The sequence below is a fragment of the Sinohyriopsis cumingii genome, chromosome 17 (genome assembly GCF_028554795.1).
Source record: "Sinohyriopsis cumingii isolate HCF-2022 chromosome 17, ASM2855479v2, whole genome shotgun sequence".
NCBI lineage: Eukaryota > Metazoa > Mollusca > Bivalvia > Unionida > Unionidae > Sinohyriopsis > Sinohyriopsis cumingii.
Genome location: NC_142977.1, coordinates 57630490 through 57651853, shown reverse-complemented (window position 1 = coordinate 57651853; position 21364 = coordinate 57630490). Strand labels below are relative to the sequence as shown.

Genomic DNA, 21364 nt, shown 5'->3' with positions numbered 1-21364 from the left:
AACATTAACCAAAGCCTTAATCATTGTTATGGATCCAGACTGAGCAATATCGTATTTTACCTCTACTAAATCAGGCAAGACGACTAGAAAAGATATTGGTAAATTCGGATCTTAAATGTGTACCATTATTGTTGAGTTTGTTACTCTAATGCGTGTTGAAAATTATTAATCATTTACCATTTTTAAAACGGTTTAATATATAAATACACATGGGCTCCTTGGTAACAGTTAACATGAGTACACACGGAATTAACATAAACAATACCTGGTTACACTAATATTTTCTGCATGAAATCAGATACTTCTTGCCTCCAGAATAGCAACCAAAAAATATTTTAAGATTAATTTTTTATAAATATCTTTAGATGACTTTACATAGGCAGCCACACAACAGCTGCATCTTACATAGACAAAGGCAAACTTTTGTTATATAAAAGTGTTATATAATTAGCCTTTCTAACTTCAAACTGAAATACAAGTTATGACAAACCAGATGCAAAGCTTTTATCTTCACACATCCAGTTATATGTAAATGTATCACCATTTTGTATTTATCCTAGCAAGTGGTACAAGTAATGAGCACATCAGCACAAGCAGCATAATCCACAGAAAGTATTATTGCATCTTAAAAGTGAAATACGTTTACTTTTCCAATTTAAATACACACATCTTCTCATTTATCACAGTCAAGCTGGAGTAATTTAACTGTCTTCAAAGGTGCCACCAACTATTTATGTAAATATTGGTAATGATGTGCACTTTTTTTATAATTATAAATATTGTAATAAGCTTAGGAAAAAGGAAAACATTGCATAGAGAAATATATGCACAGAGATGATAAAAAAGGAGTGTGTTTTTGATCTGGATTTTTAATGTAGCTTTAACAATTTTTCAGTTATATTGCTACGATGTCTGCAGTGTGGCAGTTTATAGTGATGTCTAGCACTGGGGCATCATCATGCCACAGACATGATGCATGCTGGCCCACCCAGTCACATTATCCTGACACCAGGCCAACCAGTCCTAACACTGACCTCTTAATGCTGAGCACCAAGCAAGGCAGCTGTTAGTATCATTTTTTTTAGTCTTTGGTATGACTCTGCAGGGTTCCGACCTCCCGCATCCGAGGTGGATGCCGTAATCACTAGGCCACCAGGGCAGTCTGAAAAAGAACACAAAAAAAATAGTAAAGTGATGTATCAAATCATTTTTGCTTGTGTTTTTTTTGCATACTGTTTAAATGTGGTTCTACATGAAATTATGAATCTTGTTGAGGGGATGCAACTTTACAAATACTACATGCTCATCACAAAAGTAGGTCATTGTTACCCATATTTCATATTTATAGACTGCTGGTACTGCTGGCTGTCCTTTAAGGTTATTCAAGGCCTCTGAAGCAGAAGTTAAGAATAATGATTTTAAAACTAGAATTCCTTAGTGGGATTGATGCTTTATGGACCAAAAAAGATCGTTCAGGAATCTAAGACAAGACTGTTTCTTCTTTTACCTGCCAAGTGTTGAAACCATCTCTGTTATTCGCGGGCGAGAAGATTTTCAAATTGGCCATTGTGGCAACCATACTGGATGTAAGATTATTACAGATCTTATAGTATGAACATCCATTCCTCTAGAGCAGCAAAAGGACGTCATGTAGGATTGGCACCATTTAGGACCAACAAAATATCATCAGTCCTTGGTAAAAATCTTATATCAATATGGCTGCGAATTTTTTTCAGTAGGAGAAGCAGTAACGAGTTTTTAAAGAGGACTGCTATGGTGGCCATATTGGATATCAGATCGGTGCCATTTTCATGAAGGACCAACTAATCATCATAAGAAGCCTTGGTGAAAACTTCAGTTAGATATGACCATCCATCTAGCAGGAGTAGAGATAACAATATTTGAAATGGCCACTATGACAGTCATATTGTAGGCAAGTTAAGCACTATTGGTATGTCAAGCCCCCCAGAAAATTTGAAAATGTGTGGTGTGGTTTATTATATCAAATGTAATGATTATGAGAATGACTACATTGGGTAAATAGGTGGAGTGTTAAAACTTGGATCAAGGAATACATCAGTTGAAGAATCGGACATACATGAACATTGTAGCAGTATGGGACATTCCATCATTCACAATAAGACAAAGGTCAGAATATCAGAGGAAAACATGGAAAAAGAAGCTGAAGGAGGCAGATGGATAGCGGAGGCCAACACTAAATAGGGATTTCCTCATATCTCATGACCATTTTAAGCCTTTTGATCATCATTAATCACTGATGAAGTCGGTGTGATATTGCCAAAAATTTTGAATTAAGAAATTTAAGCTCTGAGTATGAGAAATGACTAATGATTGTTTGAATCCAAGTTCTTTGGTAACACGATGTTTTTCATGTCAACTTCTTAAAAAAGATAATTGGGTTAAAATGTAACAAATTAGTAACTAAACTTATAAACAATTGTTGCTTGACATGTGGGTACATTTTACAGCATTTTCATTTAGACTGAAAGAATGTACTAGGCCAAATAAATCAAACCTGCATTAACAATTGTTTCAACCAAAAATATTTTAAGGGATTAATAAAGTTATCACTTCTATCAGTCCATTTAGTAATATTACATGTAAACTTGTCAAATGACCAAAACCAGCAGTCCTAAGTATAAATGTTAAGCTGTTGGTTAAATAATGCTTCATCGCATGCTTCATATAGTCTGCATAAAATTGGTAGGCTACAGTAAAAGTAGACAGGTCTAGTTCCTGAGAAAAAGTATTGCAAGGTCAAATACTAAACAGGCTGGACTAATAGAGGTTGTATTTGGACAGTGCTGTGTATATTTCATTGTGTGGAAACTTTTACACAATTTAAAGGTAACTGGAGGAATGAAAATATAAATCACAGCATTCCACACATTTTATGTGTTCATAACAGAATAAAACCCAATATAACTTGCATGAGATTTATTTTTCCTTTTTTTTTTTGTTTAAATGTATAACCTCTCATTAAAATTACTACATGTAAACTTGGTATATTTTGTGAAGTATCAAATTATTCTCAACATTCATTGCTCAGAAATGTATCATTCACCTTTCACAATACACCTACAAGAAGGCATTTTAGTAGGCAAGTCTTTGAATATTAAATGGCATTTTGTACTGCGGCTGAGCCGAAAGGTATGTTCTACGCAATATAGTGGACAGCCAATATTATCTAACTATACTGCTGCGACTTTCTAACTGGGACAATAAAACTTAATCTTTCCACTACAAGCCACAATGACCCCTATGTCCTTTTCATGACAGGAACAGCGTGAAATGATTAAGGTCCACCGTGGGAACAGAATTTCTGTAAACTCTGATATGTGAACTGCATGTATGTATGTTTGTATGTATGTATGTGGGGGGTAGGTAAGTAAATAGGTATGCATGAATGTATGTATATATGTATTAGCCTTTAAGGTCACCTCAGCACAAAGTCAGAGTTAAGTGTCTTTCCAAGGACAGACTGAAGCAGTTGACCCAGACTGACTTGAATGGATCTCAAACCCATGACCCTTGGTCACAACTATGACATGCTACCAAATGGACTGTTGCTGTTAATTATGTGATCTGTTTCCTAGTCTGAAGCACAATGTTTGAATGCTGAAGATATTTTAATGAAACATTAGCCAATTATATATCATATACAGATCATGTGTTGTATATCATGGCCACATCTCCATGCCTTAAAATTATATATCATATACAGATGGTGTGTTGTGTATCATGGCCACATCTCCATGGCTTAAAATTATATATCATATACAGATGGTGTGTTGTGTATCGTGACCACATCTCCATGGTTTAAAATTATATATCATATACAGATGGTGTGTTGTGTTATCATGGCCACATCTCCATGCCTTAAAATTATATATCATATACAGATGGTGTGTTGTGTATCGTGACCATATCTCCATGGCTTAAAATTATATATCATATACAGATGGTGTGTTGTGTATCGTGGCCATATCTCCATGGCTTAAAATTATATATCATATACAGATGGTGTGTTGTATATCATGGCCACATCTCCATGCCTTAAGGCCAAGCTTACCCCAAGGGAAATCCTTCTTTGGAGTATTATTTTTAAATCACTTGAAATACTTTAATGAAACTTTACCCTGTTATATATTGTGACTAGACAGTGTGTCAAATACCAAAATAATGCCCCCATGCCTTAAGGTCGAGATCAAAGCAAGGGAAAATATAAATCAGTAGGTATAACTTTAAACCAGTGAAGACACGAAATTGTAGCCTTTTATGTCTGAACTTATCTCGTGTGTTCAGTCACATCGTATCCTTAGCAAGGCTGTTACTTTTTAAATCCTACAATATTTTCATGAAACTTTACATGTCCACACCATATCATACAACAGTCGAGCATCTAGTGTGAAGGTCAATATTGTTCAATTTGATAATGACTAATTTTAATAAAGAATACAAAACTTCACATTTCTAAACATTTTATTTATAAAAATGTTATCAAGGGTATTACAGTTTGTAATAAATACATTTATAATTTGCGAGGATCACAGTAACTGTAACGGGCCCCAAATCTGGTAATTTTTCAGTTATTGTCATGCTCTTCAGTATCAGTCTCAGAAATGCATTCTACTTTGGATATTTCATTTTCTTTCATTTTCTTTCATTTGGAGCTGACTGTATATACAGTGACTGAAGTCAGGTCTACCATTCTTCATTGGTAAAAGCAAAATCTATTCTTTTGTATCTTTTCTTATTGAAAGTGTTTTAATAATTTTTTAAACCCATAAAATGCATTGAATTTACAATAAGTAAAAATACAACCACAACTATAAAAATAATGAAGAGAATTTGTCCGAAAATTGTATTATTTCCTTCAATTCAAATAAAAATTGCATTAACACAACTATGAGTGATGATGTTACATCAATGGCATTGGTTGTGTCTACCTCAACAAGATCAATGTCATGGCTCGCAACAAGCAAACAATTTTGTCAGTGTACAGAATCTGGTTCCATACTGTTCTGCAAAAGGACTTTCAAATATAGAAATTTAGCTGCGGCTATTAATGAATACATTTTTAAATCTATTCTTGAAATACAGAGAGGGCTCTGATCATGGAAATTTAGTCTGGAAGTAATCAATTACTGAATTCATGGATGAAATGCAATCACATTTAGTTTTATTTTTGTTTATCACCCATAGTTCTGCATTTGTACTCGTCATATTTTTCCAAATGCACATCTCATTTAATTTGTATTTCATTCCTCATTCCAGGTTCATTTTACCAGTAAAATGACCTCTTTCAAGATTTGTACATGAAGCATGCATAGTAATAAATCAGCTGGAAGTTTATTCTTTCTTGCTGACTAGACAACTGGTTAAAAATTGTACAGAGCAATTCCTGTTAATAACACAGTTTCAAGGAAACCAGAAAAGTATTGTGTGTTATCACTAAGGTTGCCTTATATTCATATATGTATCAGCATGGCAGTGTCTGACAATGATAAAACTACCAAAACTTGAAGTTATTAATCAATGTGAAGCAACATTACAACTGATTTTCAAACTAAAATCAAGTGAAATGAATCAAGCAGCCAAAATGGAATATATTTTAGGGCTGTTCCATTCAAACATACATGGTACCCAGCAAGGCATTTAAAAAACAAAATACAAGCCAGGTTACTTTGAATTCACCAAGTTCATATTAAATTGATAAGAAAATTTTAAATCACATCTATGGGCGAGTACTCCACATTAAAAGTGCCTTCCGTGGGTCCCAGGTATGTTTTACTGGAACAGCCCTTACCAATTTACCATATATACTTGCTTATAAGTCGAGTTCAACTGCAAACTACACAGACCTGGATCTGGGTCTATGCAGTGTGTTAAGAGTAATCAGTATGATAAACAATACAAACACTGATTTGCCGGCACATTAAGCAATAGCAGATCCAGGTCTATCCTTTCTGCAGTTGGACTGGACTTCTATTCAAATATCATGGTACAGCACAATAACCAGGTTATAAAGAAAGTGCTATACTGAAAGATTTTACAGAGATCATAGCATTAGTATCTGAAGTTTGAAAACCAGGTCACTGTAAACCCCTATTGTTGATGACCATTTCTGAAGAGAAATCCACAAAGCCGTCAATGAATTTTCCAGAAATTGTGTCAGAGAAGCAGGGTTGCATACAAATCCTAGGTTTCCAGTGGACTGGGAAAGAGGTTATTGTGACCTACAATACATGTACTGGTAGTAAGTGATAAGATCAATTCATAATTAACAACAGATTACCACAGAATTATACTTTGACAACAAATAGATGCAAAAGTTTGGATACTGACAAATCCTTCTGCAAGTGTGTTCAGTGTTAATGATATAATGAAACATTACCTGTATAATTCTCATCTGATCAGTATTCACTTTTCACAGGTGATACCATTCATACTGCTATATGGTGTCATTATATAGTCCATTATAGCTCTAATGACAATGTTCTTTGGTTTTTAATGGCACTTTCAGCATATTATTATGCAGTTGTCATGGTAACCAAACGCCTTTTTAAAAGAAAACATCAGTCAGCTGAACTGCAAACTAGCACTCGTGGGAGACAAAAATATCTTTCCCTCACATCCATTTTCTCTTCATCATTTACAACAACATAGACCTTGATTTGCCAGTGCGTTATGTGATGGCAAATCAGTATATTTTGTTTGTTCTACTGATTGCTCTTAACCACACCCACTCGGATATGCTGGCACATTGTGTAATGGTAGAACTGGGTCTGTGGAGTTTTGCAATTGGACGACTTACGATTGATTATATATGGTAATCCATTTTCTGTTAATTACTCGTCATTTTGTGCATTTTGTGGTTACTAAATAAAGAAGCAACATAAATGATTCTTCTGTGGAAACAAATAAGTTCTCTTCACCAATCCATGTAAGTTGAAGAGTACAGATAAGATCATTTTATACTAAATCATACAATATTTTCCAAAGAAAATAAATGAATTTGCAATATATTACTAAAATTCCTGCATTTGCATGGTCATTATAAACAGGACGGGGAACTGTAATGGCATGCTGCATACATGATCACAATCAGACAGCTGCTTTACAAAGTATATAGCAACTATCATCTTATTAAAGCATTTACTACTATCTAAACTTAACACATGGTAGAAAAGGCAACTGTCATCTTTTAGAATCTGCAGACAGCTTAAAAGAAGAGGCAATCTCAGAATTTTTTTCAGCATGATAAATTCTGGACACTTGAATCAGAACAGGTGCTGTCTCTGGGTCATTAAGCCACTGGCTAGCAGTATGGGGTTGTTCCAACATCTGAATAAATGCTGTATTAAAAAAATAAAAGTAAAAATTACTTCACCACTTTTTAAACATGATGACACTTTATTGTACATGGATTGTTAAGGAAACTTTAGCAACACATACTAGAGAATTATTGGGGCCCCAGTGGCCAACTGATCTAAATCACTCGCCTTTACCAATCACTGACATCTCAACTCTGTCCATGTGGTTTTGAATCTTGGGCCTCAACAAAGTAGGTATGTGAAAAAACTTGACAGTAGCTTATCATTTATTGTTGGTTCTTTGTTCTTCCTCCACCCGTTATACTAGCTGCCATGTATAGCCTATTGTGTGCTGAGAAATGGCATTAAACAAAAATAAAAAACAACTACAATGATAGAGACTCTACATTACAGACCCCAAATCTGCCTCACATGATTCAAGGTACACTCAACTCTCACTATAATGATATTTATGGAATAAAATATTTGTATTTTAACAAAAGTGATAAATGAATATTCAGCTTTCAAGTTTGTCACTAATTTCCCTGGAACACAAACGTGCATATTTCTATATAGTTTGTTCTTGAAAAGTTTAATATACTGAAACGGATATCACTACTCCCAAAAACAATTTACACAGTCCACCTATGTTGGGTTTTAGATGCATTCGAAGAACAAAATATGAAGAATAAACATTTCTACATGCTGGCTTGAGAATAAAACTCTTCTAAATTAAAGACCCCCTCATTACTTGACAGATTTATTACAAAGGAGAATATCAAATAACTGGAAACCAACAATATCATCATCCTGAGATTTTACTACATCTAACTACATCATTACTTGACAGATTAGTTACAGAGGTTGAAGAAAATAATAACTGGATACCGACCTGATCATTGTCACGAGATTTGACTACATCTAACTACATCGTTACTTGACAGATTTATTAAACAGGAGAACTAGAGTCCTTTGAAGGGACTGACATTCTACTCAGCAAAAAGAAATTCCAGCAATTCAAGATAAGACCCTTTCTTCCTTTTAACTGCTAAGTGGTTAAAGCATCTCTGATATTCTTCAGCAATAACAAGATTTTCAAATTAGCTGCTGTGGTGGACATATTGATGTAAGATTGGCACCATTTTCAATTAGGACAAATTAGACATTAGAAGTCGTCGGGTGAAAACCTCATGTCCCTATGATCATCCACTTTTGAGTAGTAGCAATAATGCAATTTTCACAACAAGCATCATGGCAGGCAATCTCGATGTATGATTGGCAACATTTTCATTTAGGACATATTGGAAGTTGGATGGGTACCATTCATACCTGTCAACTTTTCAAAAACTAATTAGGGAGATTGAATAAAAGAGTAAGAAAGCCTTGTGTTCACTAAGTATTGACCATTCTTCTGGGTCCAGAAAGTATGAAATTCTTAATGGATGTGCTATTCTGTGACATGCCTTATTTTCCCCCAGGATGTGCCCTCTTTTCATATTCTGGTCAGCAGTGGCCAAACTGCACAATAGCTAAATGTTGGTCTTAAGTAAACAGGCAAGAAAGCCAGTGTGACTAATTAACAGTTAATCTTTATCATTGCAATTATCTTGTGAAAAGGACTGGCCCTCTGACCTAATTCAAAGACACCATGTTCTACAGTGTGTTATGTTAAGCACCAGCAATTGATTGGCAAATAAACAATGCCCTATTTTGCTGTAAATACACACAGTCAAGCTACCATACATATGGCAACTATTTTTCCCATATTTTATATCTCACATTATTTCCTTATTCTCAACTCGAAATGCATTTAATATTGTTTACTAAATAACATTATTCTGAATTAGTTCTTTGAGGGCACATTAGCTGCATGGTATGTTTCTTCATTCTTTCTCTAATTTAATGATGGTAATTAACGTTTGTACATACAGTACAGTAATGCCAGGTGTTCACTTGTATAAAGTTTGTGTATAGTGCTATAGAATTCACAGTGATCGTTTCATGGGATTAAAACTATTTGCTGACGATTCTATTATTTTTTGCTGTGGTTTATATTCTGATTTTAGTACTGTTCTAAGGTTAAAACAATTCATAAATTGATGTGAATAGTACTTAAATATTCTATTTACTGAAGAAAAAATTCTTTTGCAGTGTGATAATAATTATTTCCTCACTACAATATTCATGGTTGCTAAACAGAACATGGCTGTTGTGGACTGCACACAATATATCTATTGATGAAGGATTTTTTTATAGGAGAAACGAAAATTAACAGACATAATATTATAATCAGGAGTTCTCTGCAAAAATCAGGAGGTATTATAAAAATTGGAAATTAGGCTTGGAATGACCCCCAAAATAAGTTTTTTTTCTCTTGGCATGAGAGTTGACAGGTATGATAATTTTCGTTTAGGACTAACTAGACAATGCAGCCATACTGGATGTCAGTTCAACACCATTTCCATTTAGGACCAACCAGACATAAGAAAACTCCATACTGATAATACCATCCATTCAGTAACCAAAATAAGATTTTAAAAATGTCTATTATAGTGACCATATAGGATGTGCAGCACCATTTGTATCTAGGACCAACTAGATAACAGGATGAAGGTGTATGTGAAGTGTCATGGCAATCTTCCAAGTAGTTTAGGAGGAGTAACAACAACAAGTATGCTAACCAATATACAGCCAAAACAGCCAATCCCATAAGCTATTCCCGTCTATGACCAGAAAAGCTTTAAAAAAAAAATGTAAGCCAGCTTGGTCATCGTCTTGAGATCTGACTGTATTTAACTAATCAAATTTCTGTAAGAATTCAATTTCATCAAATCATCCCATCAGACTGCTGGATTAAAGATGTTTCGAGACCAAACTCAATGTACATTTTTACTGATATATGGGTAACTGTCATAATTCAGTAAAAAGAAAGATGTTGTTCACAACATAGTGGCCATAAAGAATTGATCTCAAATTTTCAAATTTTACTTGAATTCATAACTACCATATATACTCGTGCAAAATTCAGATCGAAAGGCACAGACCAAGATCTGCTGTCACACAATGCAGTAGATTTGTGTCTGTACAGTTTTTAATAAGTAACCAGTAGAAGAAACACAAACTGTTGACCCTGATCTGCAAATGCATTATGTGATGGCAGATCTTGGTCTGTTGTTTATAGATGGGCCCGATCTATATGCTACTTCATAGGCAACAGTTATGAACTGCAGAGCCAGATCCGCTGAATTGTAGAGTGCTGCATGCTGAATCATACGCATCCAGTGAATTATTGTTTTTTGTCACATATATTACAATACTACAAATCATACCACATACCTTTACAAACAGCCTAGGCCGAAATAGGCTGCCAAAACGTGCAAAATATAAATTGAACATGACATTAAGTTGTATGAACAAATGCAATGTTCTTTAAGTAAATTTCTTTTGTATATGAAACATCAAATAGTTGAACACTAATAAAAATAAACACAATGAAATCAAAAATAAACAGAGTATCGGCAATTGTTCTTTTTCATAATATCTTAACTGTACCATTGATACAATTTAGTTGTTGTACCATCATGGATAATAACATAATTTTGGCTTTATAAATATGGAAAGAAAACAAATTAAAAACCTGATACAAACCAAGTAAACATCTGGGATTGTTAAGACCTAGTTGCACTGTGGGGTTGGCCATGATGGCTCTGTAGATGGGACCATCTGTGTCTAAACCTTTGTCAATATCATCAGGACGCTGCTTTCTGTCACCAAGTAACCACTCGCACTGCAGAGATACAATTTATATTAGAAAGACACATTGTAAAAAGTAGGTAAAAGTTTTTGAGAGATCAGACATTCAGTATGCCTTACATTATCATACTGGACTATTAATATCCATAAAGGTTTAATTATACAATAAGCTCAATGCAAATTGTTTGTGTGCAATTTAACCTGCCCACTCATCTTTAATGTGAGTTTGTCATTCAACTTGACAGGGTTTTTTATAGTTGTTTCCTGAAGAAAATACTCTCTTGTGAATGCAGCTTGAAATACACAGTCCTGCTGTGTGTATCTGGGATCTTTCATTAAATGTCACATCTTGCATGGAACATGTTTCTGGAATTCCACACAAGACAATTGTTTTTCATAATAAAGACTTGTTATACAAAAAAGCTGCTGTAACAGCAAGTACATAGCAACAACAATATCACCTACTACTGCTGCTACTGAGAACTTCAAGACTTCTCTATGAAACAAAAACAAAGTTATATAATTTGGTTTACAGTATACACAAACCCATATAACATTAAGTTTGGTTTACATTATACACAAACTCCTATAATATAAAGTTTGGTTTAAATTATACACAAACTCTTATAATATTAAGTATGATTTACATTATACACAAACCCTTAAATTAAGTTTAGTTTACAGTATACACAAACCCTTATAATGAGTTTAGTTTACATTATACACAAAGCCATATAATACTAAGTTTGGTTTACAGTATACACAAACCCTTACAGTATACACAAACTCTTATAAATTGGTTTACAGTATACACAAACCCATATAATACTAAGTTTAGTTTACAGTATACACAAACCCATATAATACTGAGTTTGGTTTACAGTATACACAAACCCATATAATATTAAGTTTAGTTTACAGTATACACAAACCCATATAATACTAAGTTTGGTTTACACTATACACAAAACCTTACAATATTAAGTTTAGTTTACAGTACACACAAACTCTTATAATAAGCTGGTTTACAGTATACACAAACTCTTATAATAAGTTGGTTTACAGTATACACAAACTCTTATAAGTTGGTTTACAGTATACACAAACCCATATAATACGAAGTTTGGTTTACACTATACACAAGCTCTTATAATGTTAGGTTTGGATTACATTATACAAAAATGCTTATAATGTTAAGTCTGGTTATGCTATACACAAATGGTTATCCTTATAATATTAAGTTTGGTTTACAGTATACACAAACTCTTTTAATATTATGTTTGGTTTACAATATACACAAGCTTTTAGGTCTCGCTGGATAGTTTCGTATTTCAACACCTCCCTAACTTTTAAGGTAGAAGGCATGAACCAAACTATCATAAGCCATGGGTTTATAAATTCACACATAAGTTAAATCTGTAATGTGGTTTACATTTACTTTGAGTTAGGCTTGAAAATGGGCTGGCTTGTTGGTGACTGCCTGTCACAGTTAGACCAGCATTGGAGATCAAATGTGTACCTTGGGCTGCAAATATCTAAATATCTAGATGGTTGAGGGGTGATGAAAAGTATGCTAATTTGTTATAGCACTTGTGAACTTTATTCATGCATAAGGCACATACTGTTTTAGTTTCCTTGTTATAGGAAAGTATTTAAAATATCTCTTTGTTGTCAAAAATGAACGCAAATAAAGAGGGGCTGATGGCAATGTTGGTTCAGTATAAAAGCCACCAGTTGTATAAGGAATTAACCTGATTGTCGCAGTCAAAATCTCATATGCATGTTTTCTACAAAAACTATTAGTTTGTTTTTATTTGTAACTTCAGTGTAAAATTATTCTAATTTTTCTGCAATAGGTCATTGTCAGATGAAAATTCACCAGATAAACTGTCCAGTGAGACCTTATAATATTATGTTTGGTTTACACTATACACAAACTATTATAATATGAAGTTTACTTTGCACTTTACACAAATCCATATAATATTAAGTTTGGTTTGAACTATACACAAACCCTTATAATATTAATTTTTAATTGCACCATACACAAATCCATATAATATTAAGTTTGGTTTGAACTATACATAAACTCTTATAATATTAATTTTGGATTGCACTATACACAAATCCATATAATATTAAGTTTGATTTACGCTATACACAAACTCTTATAATATTAAGTTTACTTTGCACTATACACAAACTCGTATAATATTCAGTTTGGTTTGCACTATACACAAACCCTTATAATATTAATTTTTAATTGCACTATACACAAATCCATATAATATTAAGTTTGGTTTACACTATACATAAACTCTTATAATATTAATTTTGGATTGCAATATACACAAATCCATATAATATTAAGTTTGGTTTACACTACACATAAACTCTTATAATATTGATTTTTAATTGCACTATACACAAACCCATATAATATTAATTTTGGTTTACATTATATACAAACTCTCATAGTATTAAGTTTGGTTAGAAAACATAACCAGATGTGTAAACAATTCCCCAAAATACTTCTTCAGTGATAAAAATTCCCATTTCCAGGGATGGGGGCCTGAAACTTTTATTGTTGGAATCATCCCAACCCTGATGGGTCAATAAGTTGTCAATAATCGTTCCTCATAGCTGACAAACTTGTACCGTATGTATCCATTGTTACATATTTAATTTATATTTATTTTAATTTTATTGTTTGTTTGTCAGCTTTAAATTTTTTGATTCTATTACATGCTATTATAAAATAATCTTGTTTACATGATTTGGAAATAGTTTCCAGAAAATAGTTTGACCTTTACTGTTCATTTGTAAACACTTAATGCTGACCTAGTTCCCAACCTTAATTGAAAATTAGTAACAGCCATATGAACAAGTCTTTTTTTAAATTCATTTTTAATGTGTGAATGATAACTGTGGAATCAAGGCTGTACTGGTTTACATGCCATTAGACTTGCAGATTTGTTCCAAGGCTTTCTAGAATGTGATCACATGACCCTCATCCAGGCATCTGTTTTGCGCAGTATTCAGGTTTTATACCAATATCTATAGAGAATTTAGTCAGTCTGGGCTTAAAACACTTGATGTCAAGTTGTTTTCTTCTGTTGTAGCCAGTAATCGAGTTATATGTTAATTTTTCTTCAGATTATTTGGATTCTAAAACATTAATTCGTTTCTCTGGAAATATTTGTGTGCTCATACAGAATTCTTGAACAAAGACATTTCTTAAAAAATTTCATTCGGAGTGTTATTTCTTGTGTTTCTACAAGGAACTGTAGACAATAATACTTAACAGGATACAGCAAACATCATCGCCTTCCATCTTGGATTCTTTATCAGGACTCAAACTTGAATTCATTATAACATTTCATTATTAGGACTTCTAAAATTTAATTTGTAGATTATTCTTGGATTACTTTTGGATTTGATTCTTAAATGAGTTCTTATTTTTTATTATTTTTTATTTTTTTCTTCACAGAAATAAATTATTTGTTAAATTTTCCAAAGCTTGTGGTTTTTACTGTTTCTTTTGTTACTGTTTATTCCAGCCTAAATACGTACCATACGACCATATACAGTGTAAACATAACGATGAACAAATGTGGACCAATATCAACTAATGCCCAATGTGAAAGCCAATCAAAGCCTACAATGTTTGCATGAAATCAAAGACTGAGCAAAGTTAATTGGGATCTGCCAGAGTATTAGGCGACAGCAGATCCGTGTTTATACTGTTGCATTTGGATGAAATTCAGTACTTACAGCAGCTTCTCTGTCATTTCTGGAAATTCTTAATGCTTCGGTGGCATCCTTTTCATCAAATCCCATTTCAATTAGATGCTGCAAGGCCTGTAAAAGATGTATATTATACAATGCATATAAAATTTTCCAACAGAACGAACAATCTACATATGAATATTAATTTTCACAAGTTTTTCATTAAAAAGAGTAGAACTTCAAACCAAAGAAGAATATTGAAGTATAAACGATATGGTTCCCAGAGATCATATTTTTGCTTGACATCACAGAAACAACACATTTTCCCAAACTGTGGCAACATTCCATTCACTCACATTTAATTAAAACTGATGAAGAAGACTAAACCTGCATTTAAAAAACCCAGTGAAGTTGGTCATGAGAAAACAACGAGACTAAGATAAATTTTAAAGCAGTTTTATAGCTCATAAATAAAATTCAACTTTACCTGTGTTTCTAAATCGTTATTTGAATGAGACATTCAAATAAACATGCATTTCAATATTGCTTTATGAACGATACATTCAAATTCACATGCATTTCAATATCGTTATATGAACGATACATTCAAATTTACATGCATTTCAATATCATTGTATGAATGATACATTCAAGATTTTGTTTATATTGGGGTGTAGATCATATACTTTTATTTTGTTGATCGGTGATAGGACATAATTCACGTTTGTTTGAAATTCCATTTGTTAAACTCATGTTTGAGTTTTTTCTCGTTGAGTTAATTGTTGTTGATAGTTCCATGTTAGGAACTTTATAATTCTCCATATCTTTTTGTTTATAATTGTGTCAGGTTTGTTAATATTTAAATTGCGTTTGTAAATAAATATCTTGTAAACGCAGTTGCTTTTGGTGTCTTCCCTAATCCAGTCCCAACCCGGCTTCATCTTGTGACACCTGTATAATGTTACATGACAAGCCATCTTAACAGTGCATTGTTATATCATAATCCGCATATATTGACATCCAGCATGAGTACTGTATGCTATGAGATATCTGCTTTTTTGTTGTTGACATTTCTGCTAGCGGAGACGAGGCATTATATCACAATCTATCTTTCACTGGATGTTTGGCCGCTCATTAGTAATTAATATATTTACAAAGACTGACATATGTATGTGTATAGTAAGTAAAATTCCTCATCTTTTCACTCAGAATTAAATCCTTCAGAATGCTCACATTTTCTGTAGTAATTATACCAGAACTCCCGCGTCTCTATCGTCTGTTGACCCTTTTCTTAAATTTCTGACGCATATGTGGAAAACAGCAACACTACGTTACCACAAATGTAAACAAAACAAAAACAAGATCTTACTTGTTGGTCTTTTCAACAGTCAGGGAAGAACATACAATCAACCATATGATGGACAATTCCTTTTTTAAAAACGTACCCAGATAAAATAATTTGCTGAAATTTCAAAGAAAACAGATTACCTTTGAAGCACTGATTGTTATGAAAACGTACAATGCAAATGAGAAAAAACAAATCAGTCTCAATCATGCAATACAATTATTTGATGTTGCTGCCACAATAAGAATGGGCATTTGTTTGGTTCTCTAAAGCTGGCATTTAGCAGTGACTTTAATAACACATGCACCCTTCATCAAAGAAAGCCAACTACAATCTTCAATAAAAACAAAGAACCTTTCTTCAAAGGAAGTCAGTACCAAACTTAAATAAAAGCAATGGAATCTGATGGATTGTTTCATTTTCCAATGTGACTGGAACACGTTATATGTGCCCTGAAAGTTTGCAGGAAACATGTTTATGCTTATGAATGCTACCAACAGCGGCTTAAAATGTAAACTAACTTTTACCAACTTGGGACGAACTGAAAAGTAAACGTGCTTCATCATTTGTTACATGACTGTGCTATTTTTATCCACTGAGACAAAATTACTATTTTAAATTGTGTGTGTGTGCAGATTTTCAATGAAATTACGTGTATTATGGATTCAATGTATGTGATGAGATTCGTGGGTGAGTAAACTGTGTAGATACTCTATTCATGCCATACATTAGACATGTATATTTAAACAGAATACACATATGTGTACCAATGTGTGGTTCTCTGAATAAAATAAAATATTATACATGCCTTCTCTGTTTTCACTACAGGTGTATTTCTCATTTAATATGCATCGATTTAAGATGGTCACTGTGCCAATGAAGCACATATATTTGTGCCCACATTTATTACCTACCTGCCCCCCCCCCATACCCCTCCTCCCCCCTGCAAATTTTTTGGGGTAAAAGCATAATTTACTTCAGTTAACTGTCCTGGTTGCTTATAACATGGTTTAGTCTATAACAGGTCGGGTTCTATGGCTCCCAACTACTGTGTTATAGCAGGGTCACACTGTATTTCTCAGTTGATATTACTCCACTTTTTTTCTTAAGGACTTTTCAAGACATCTGGCAGGAATTATAGAACTTTTTAATGCTTACCAGTAATGTGACTTCAATGATTTTTAAATAACACTGCTCACATTACAGTTTCAACTCCTGACATCAAACTCATGGTGTCAAAAATGGGGCAGATAATTTTGAGAAAAAAACTCTATATAACCAACCTTTGGATTTGCAGTAAATTCCCTCTTTTTATAAGCTCGAAGTGACTGAAGTATATTTGAAACTCTGGCTTGGGATGGGACTTCAGCATCAGTTACCTCGGTTTTCCCTCCAACTGCTCCATCTGCCTGGAACAGGAAATAACATCTTAATATTATTATTAGGGTCCCCTGGGTGGCTGAGTTGTCTAAGGCACTCAACTTTACAAATCACTGACATCTTGCCTCTGTCTGCATGAGTTCAATTCACAGGCACTGCTAACATGGGTATGTGAGAAGGCTTGCCAGTAGCTTCCCATGGGACAGTGGTTCTTCCTCCACCCTGCCATGTACAACTGATAATAAGCTGAAGAATTATATCAAGCCCACAAAAACAACATTGTTATAATCACCATCTGAACATCCATATGTGTCCTAGGTTTAAATGAAATTGTGATGCCAAATGTATTAAATATTTGTAGTAACGATGTCTGATTATTTAATACTGTTTAGCATTTGATCAAATTAAGAGAAATGTCTGATGACAATACACTTGTGAAAACAGAAAACAGCAAGAAGATCCTTTTCTTGGAATTAGACCTGCTGATTATCAGCCAAACCCTAACAGGTGCCATTAATTACAGCTCTCTATCCAATAATATCACTCTGAAAGGTATGAAGTACAACACAGTTTACAATCATACTTCAAGCCTGTCAAATATTCTGGACCAATGTCTATCGCCAAGCTGCTTCCCACAATATATCATATTTAAACTCAGATTATTGTAATTTCAACATTTTCAACGATTTTAATTGAAATATTCCAGACAGTAAAAAATTACTACTAATTTAAAAGGGGGTAAGTTGTGACACAAAAGCTATAATTTATATGATACACACTGCTAACGAGTAGATGTTATTTCTGCTCTGATAATAAGTCAAGTGACAGGCTTATTAACATCAAATCAATGTAAATTCTTTGCTGGAAGTATAAGTAATTATCCCATTAATGCAGAATCAAATTAATAGTAATAATTTAAAATATTCAGATGACAATAAAAATTATTTTACCAGACCCACGATAAAGAGAAACAAAAATATTACTGTAAAATAATGGTTCATGCTTTTTTATAAAAACTTTAAAATTTAACCATCTTGTGAAAAATAATGAAATAACTACAAATATACCTTATATGTTTATCAGCCAATATTTTACAATTTTAATTATAATTTTAAAAATATCAGAATATTTTAATTATTACTTTAAATGCAATCAAAGTAGTAGCATTCTATGTGCTACTTAATTATTAATTTATATAGAAATATTATAAAGCCATTTTTTTGTATACACTGCATTATTTTCAAATGTGTGGTATATAATTAACCTAAAAAAATTATACCGTCTATATTCTACATACATTACATTTGTATGATGCAGTAAGAATTTTTTCACAGTAGCGTCATCTCCTTTAGCGGTGGGGGGGGGGGGGGGGGGCAGCAAGTTAAGGACTTTAAGCTAACATCAAAACCCCTATGCAACCATTCCTAAAGAAAACAAATTTGTAACCCTCCCTTGGCCCACACATTCCTTTCTGTGAATCAATGTTTTTCAACAAAACTGTGTCCATGTGTTAGCACATTAAGCTGACCTATGCACGAGTAAAATGAAAACAGTTTACAATAACATTTAATAACTGAATGTTACAAATATAAGTTTACATATGATAAAAAGATCAATGTGCATGTGTGAATGAATATTGTTGAACACATGATAATGCCATTTTTAATGGTGGAGGTCCAATTATATGTACAAAATGTGGTATTGCTGTAAAGTCTATGCACTGTGTAAAAAATGTCGAGCTGGTAGTCTCTGATGGAAGATCTGGATTGACACTTGAAAAACTTCTGCAAACAACAAAAATTAATAAAACAATTTTTTTCCAGATAAATAAAGAGATAATGAAAGCAGACTGTCAGAAGCTTGTTTATAATACATTATTGTAAAAAATGTATCCAAATCATATGAACTGTTAAATAGACTTCTTATGGAAATGGGGAGGATTACCGACAACAAAAAAGTTATAAAAGGAATTGCAGAGACAGTCAGAGACCGAAAATGACAATCAACATTGAGATGATCTCAACAAAACATTTCCTCTTCCAGTGGCTCCCCCACAAAATGTACCAATTGATTTACATTAAATATTTTCATTATGCCACAAATGAGTTTTCTGCTATGTTCATGTTTCTACAACATGGCAAATTGAGCAACCAGATCCTGAACAATGACTTAATAAAAATATCACACACTGCATCTCATGAGATAACATTACCAATAATGAATGAAAGGATGATCCACATGCAATGGAATCATTTTTGATGGTAATCATCCAAAAAAAATTTATCTTTTCAGGATTAAATTTATCACATACGATGTCAATGAATAATGAGTAGTCCAGGCTACACTATAACTAATACGCAGAAAAACATCATCATGGAAAACATGTCTGTATTATTCAGAAATTCTTGACCAGGTTCATTAACCAAGACCAAAAAATCCAATTTATTTACCTTGTAATAAGACACAAATTTCTTGTTTGAGGTTTTACCTGACAAATGAAGATAGACATTTACTCAATTTAAGATAACTCACCCAAAAATATTGTATAACTGATATTCCAGTCATTGGGAGAATAAAACACCACACATGCATCACGCTAGCAAAGTGAATAGGCAGCCATAAAAAACATGACTATTGTACATTCCAGAGTGATATTCGCATGTGCAATAAATTCATGACTACCTGTATACTGTGCATATTACAGACTCTGTGACATGGTTGAAGGTCTTTTCAGGACTGTGGTACCAAAAGTACTAGTGCCAATCAGTGTACAACAGGCTCCAAGTCATAAATTCATAGCGTTCTATGATTAAATAGTCAATCACAAAATCCTATGGCGTTTGATAGATTAAGAGACTCTGTGGTGTCAATCAGACTAAATGACCATCAAGAATCATTAGAAGTTATACTTTTTGGTAAGAACCAAGTCCCATGAGTATACCACTGACTATTGTTCTTCATGGATTGACATCAAAATGCTGATGGTGGAGTGCAAACTCTCAGAAGGATTTTACTGTATCTAATTCCAATTTATTACTTTTCACTGGAATATCTGGATTTCTTAAGACAGTTTGTCGTTGATATGCATTTGTAAGCACATGTTGAATGCTGACAGGTTGTTGATGATGATTATGTCCCCACATGTATTGCAGTGATCCCGTCAGATAAAACTTTGCAGCACAAAGGTACTGGACAACAAATGGAGGTTGTTGATGCAGCAATAGAAAACATATGATGTGATAGCACATAGTGCAACAAAGTCATCCAACAAGCACACAATTAAAAATAAATCATATTTTGTGGCTTGTTTGGACCAGATAACCTGCAGTTAACTGCTGCACAAGTGAATCAAATCACAGCTGCTTAATTCTCTGGCACGGTGGTAACCCTAAAATTAGATGCATCTGACATCGCCACAATGGCAAAACATGGGGGAATAATGCCATTCCTACAATTTATTTTTAGAAGCACTACCAGCATTTACAAAAGCAGCAACAACAGGTGGCACAGGTACAATTAGTAGAGCTGCTGAATCTGGTGCACAACTACAAACAACTTAAGGGTAGAGATAATGGACCAAAATAAGACAACCCTTGCAAGGGTCGGTACTTTGAATTTCACAAATAGGATAACCCTTGCAAGGGTTGGTTCTTTGAATTTCACAAATCAGACAACCCCTGCAAGCGTCATTACTTTGAATTTCACAAATAGGACAACCCTTGCAATGGTCAGTACTTTGAATTTCACAAATAGGACAACCTTGCAAGGGTTGGTACTTTGAATTTCATAAATTGGACAACCCTTGCAAGGGTCAGTACTA

The 21364-nt window shown here is 33.5% G+C and overlaps 1 protein-coding gene across 2 annotated transcripts in view; it reads right to left on the bottom strand.

Moving 5' to 3' along the window:
• Positions 1-4489: 4489 nt before the first annotated feature.
• The window catches only part of LOC149778831 (ubiquitin-associated domain-containing protein 1-like), a 42037-nt gene continuing 25162 nt past the window's right edge, over positions 4490-21364 (bottom strand). For both annotated transcript variants that reach the window (XM_089939579.1, XM_089939580.1), the window contains exons 7-10: positions 17448-17573; positions 14865-14951; positions 10986-11124; positions 4490-7379 (exon numbers count right to left, since the gene is read on the bottom strand). In XM_089939579.1, the coding sequence (XP_089795705.1) occupies positions 7222-7379; positions 10986-11124; positions 14865-14951; positions 17448-17573 (510 nt within the window). In that variant the 3' untranslated portion in view covers positions 4490-7221. The remainder of the gene's footprint in view (positions 7380-10985; positions 11125-14864; positions 14952-17447; positions 17574-21364) is intronic.